The sequence below is a fragment of the Phaethon lepturus genome, unplaced genomic scaffold, assembly GCF_000687285.1.
Source record: "Phaethon lepturus isolate BGI_N335 unplaced genomic scaffold, ASM68728v1 scaffold27149, whole genome shotgun sequence".
Lineage (NCBI taxonomy): Eukaryota > Metazoa > Chordata > Aves > Phaethontiformes > Phaethontidae > Phaethon > Phaethon lepturus.
Genome location: NW_010564497.1, coordinates 3251 through 6730, shown reverse-complemented (window position 1 = coordinate 6730; position 3480 = coordinate 3251). Strand labels below are relative to the sequence as shown.

Here is a 3480-nt window from a genome sequence, read left to right as displayed (position 1 = left end):
GACAGCATGGAGGAGCTAGGACAACAGGCCTCTCTACCCATCAGAAATGACAGAAGTCACTTTAATGGTGACTGACACATTAATCATGTCAAATGAAGTCCTGGACATGTGAAGTCCTCTTTACATGTAAGAAATCCATGGCAGAACCCCACCCCTTCCACTCTTACAAGTTCCTTCTCCCTTGTCCCCAAAAGGTGAAGCATGGCAATGCCAGAAAACCATTTAATATAGTTAGTTGCCTTTGATGTCATCTCCAAGGAAGCATGATTACAGGTGACTATTTTGTCTTTTGAGGATCATCGGTCATGCCTTTATCGTTTCTTTTTGGTTTCCTTCTTGGGTTTCTTGCTTATCTGTGGAGCAGTTGCCTTTGGCTTCTTCACTGTCTCTGAATTCTTAGGCTCAAAACTGTCCGAGTCCTATAAGAATCAATTAAGAAACAGTCAGTAACTTTTTTTTACAATTTGCTGACAGCTCACTTTGGGAATTTGAGTATAAGCCAAAGGAAGCAAGTGCTGGGTATCTCTGTTGGAACACATCTACATCAAACTGAGTCCACATTTAATGAGACTTGAGCAGCACCATCGCTGCTTCTTCTGCATGTGGTTTTTGATGAGTGTGAGTTTATGCACAGAAACAGCTTGTTACCAGAGAAGCCGTTAAAGCTTAAGTGTCTAAAACAGGCTTTGGAAAAGAAAAACAAACCCAACTTTAAAGGCAAGAAGAAAATCAACACTAAATGAAAACTATTCAAATTAGGAAAAGAAGATACCATATAATCACCAGTGTGCGTGGAAACATTCAGCAGGTGTTTCTGCCAAATGTTAATAATTATCATGTGCAAGACAAAAAATATTCCCCAAAACAGTAGAAAGAATGTAAAGTTCAGAGGCTCTAAACCAAGCTCAAAATCCAGGGAGGGAACTGCAGGCAAAGCTTCTTCACCTGGACTAACAAGGAATGCTTAGATATGCTGCTTGTTTCCTTCAGGGGAGATGACAGATAATATTTCAGCCATGGGAAATAAAGTCTAGTTATCTTGTAAAAACACAAGGGAACAGCGCCAGTCTCATCTGAGAAAGCGCACACATGCAGATTGCCTCCTTTCATTAAATGCATTTGAGTATAAATATTGCTTTAGCATCTTGGTTTCTATCAGTTAGAGCGTGCCAACTGGAAAAGGACACACAAAAAATGGCTGAGCAAGACGTGCTAGTTTCAAGCTTCCAAGACAGCACTCCAGATAATGGAGGGGGAGGCGAACATCTGACAGTATCCTTTTAATCAAGGAGCTTGGTTCAAAAGTCTCTCAAGTTACCGGGCTATTACAGTTCACATCTGTGTGGCTTTCCAAGGAAGGAGACTTGGCTAGCTTTCCAAAGGCTGTAATCGGCACACGGGGAGCTGGCAGGCTCTGGAGAAATGGAGCAACATGCAGTTCTTACTCAGGGATGCACTGTGCTGCTGCCGTAAAGTGAACACTGCTGCCTTCTAATGTTCAAACCAAGGTAGACTTCAAAGCCTGAAGCCTCCAAGACAGAGAAGCTCCTTGGTATCCTACCCAGACTCAAGTATCATTCCCAAGATCTGGAGGGGTAGCCTCAAGTGTTTATGGTCTTGTAAATTAGTCATATGGACAGGAAATCAAGAGGACAGTATACATATGGCACAAATAAAAAGTAGAGCACGCAAAAAAGTGCTTGCATCAAAGCATGCTTGCAAACTTAAACAGTAACAGGTCCTTGAGCTTTATCGTTTTGGTTGGGGGCCTTGTCTTCAGTTTCCCACTTCACATTAACGCTCTCACTCTTTTCAGCTTTCAAGAATTAGGCTACTCAGTATTTCTCAAAAATTTATCAGGGGAAACCATGGACTCTGACAGACAGGAGCTGGTGGCTGCCGAATAATGGTGACCAGCAGCCACCTGCTTCATCTCCCTGCTGGGAGCTGCATGCCAGGGCAGCGTCACTAATCCAGTATAGCAACGCAACTTCACATCACACCAACAATTAAAGGTGAGAGAGTTGGGTCATGAACTGTATCCTTCACACTGTACCTCACCCTCAGGCATTCCCTTCCCCAGACAGGCTGAAAATTTCCGTGCTTCCTCTGCACATGAGGGAGCAAACATGGCAATAAAGATAGCCTGAAACCAAAACTTCCCATGATGAGTTGTTACTGAAAAAATACCACACACATTCAGACAAAATCTACATCAACCACCAAACTTGCAGTGTGATCACGAGCACTGAAATATCCGTCCTCAGCACCACAGGCATTACCAAGCAATTTTACCAGAAAAGCCAGGTAGATGCAGGTCATCCCACTGTGGCCCAGTCTAGAGGAATCAGAGTCCTGTAGCTCACCTCAACCTTCCACTTTAACCTTCTCCTGTACTAACTGCATCAAAGGACCTTCCACTTGCCAGCACAGGATTGGGTGTCAGTATGAAAAAGTGCCTTCCTCACGTTAGAATATACTGGAAATTTTACCTGTATCTTATTTACAAAAATTGCACACAAACTAGAGCTCAGAGTCATTTCCTGAGAGGCAGGTCCTGCAAGGGGGAGGCCTTGCCTGGCAATTAGTAAAGCAAATCAGCCACAGGATGACAATATGGGGTCGGGACTAAAGCCTTCTTGTGTGCAGTGGGGAACAGCATGTACATTTAGCACACCTTGCCAGTGCTTCAGGTCACTTTTTTCACTGATATTCAGAGAGACCCTGGCTCAGGTACTTGTTCCTGACTTTCTAATCTGGGGGTAAATCACAAGGCAAAAGCTGGAGGTGGGAAAGCTAGAGGCAAGGAAAGAGAATGAACAATGAAACTGTCATCAATCCCAGGGGCAGACCACTGTGCCTCCATTAGCTACTCAAAGTTCCCTCCCATCCTACTTTCTCTGACTCTGCCCATCTATATCAATATTAAAGAGCACTACTTACTGTCTTATGGGCCTTTGAAACTGGGAGGATTATGGCTAGCACACAGATAAGCTGGAAAATGGCTCCAAAGAAGAGTCCGTAGCGTAGCACATTCTCCATGAATGTGGGCTCAGGGATTTCCGGTGGGGAGAAATCCAACTCAGCAGCCATCGTGAGTGCACCCTTCTTCTCCTCTAATGCTCTCAAGAAGACTAGTTACTACAAGGCAGGGGAGGGAAAAAAAAGGCAATTATTTGCATCATGCTTTCTGGTATTCACTTTCAAAAAATGACAGACTACCTCATGCAAGTTTTTGGAAGATACCGTTGGCCTGCAGAACCAATAACGAAGAGGGAAATGAAAGTTGCATTTTATTTGGATGCTTGTCTTTTACCATCTGCCTACAAAAATAGTCCTCAAATGCTAGTATTAGTCCATCTGCAGGTGAGGGGAAGACAAACAAAATATGAACAATATTCATGAAACAATAAGGGAAAAGCTTAATAAGCAAGGACATACTTCTCGCTGAAGTCGATCATGCATGCAAGACGACTGTTA

At 43.5% G+C, this 3480-nt stretch overlaps 1 protein-coding gene across 1 annotated transcript; it reads right to left on the bottom strand.

Moving 5' to 3' along the window:
• Positions 1-311: 311 nt before the first annotated feature.
• On the bottom strand, positions 312-3093 carry MANBAL (mannosidase, beta A, lysosomal-like). The gene is made up of 2 exons (XM_010294894.1): positions 2944-3093; positions 312-419 (listed from the first exon to the last, which is right to left on the bottom strand). The coding sequence occupies exons 1-2, from the start codon at positions 3091-3093 to the stop codon at positions 312-314; spliced, it is 258 nt and encodes an 85-aa protein (XP_010293196.1).
• Between the last annotated feature and the right edge of the window lie 387 nt (positions 3094-3480).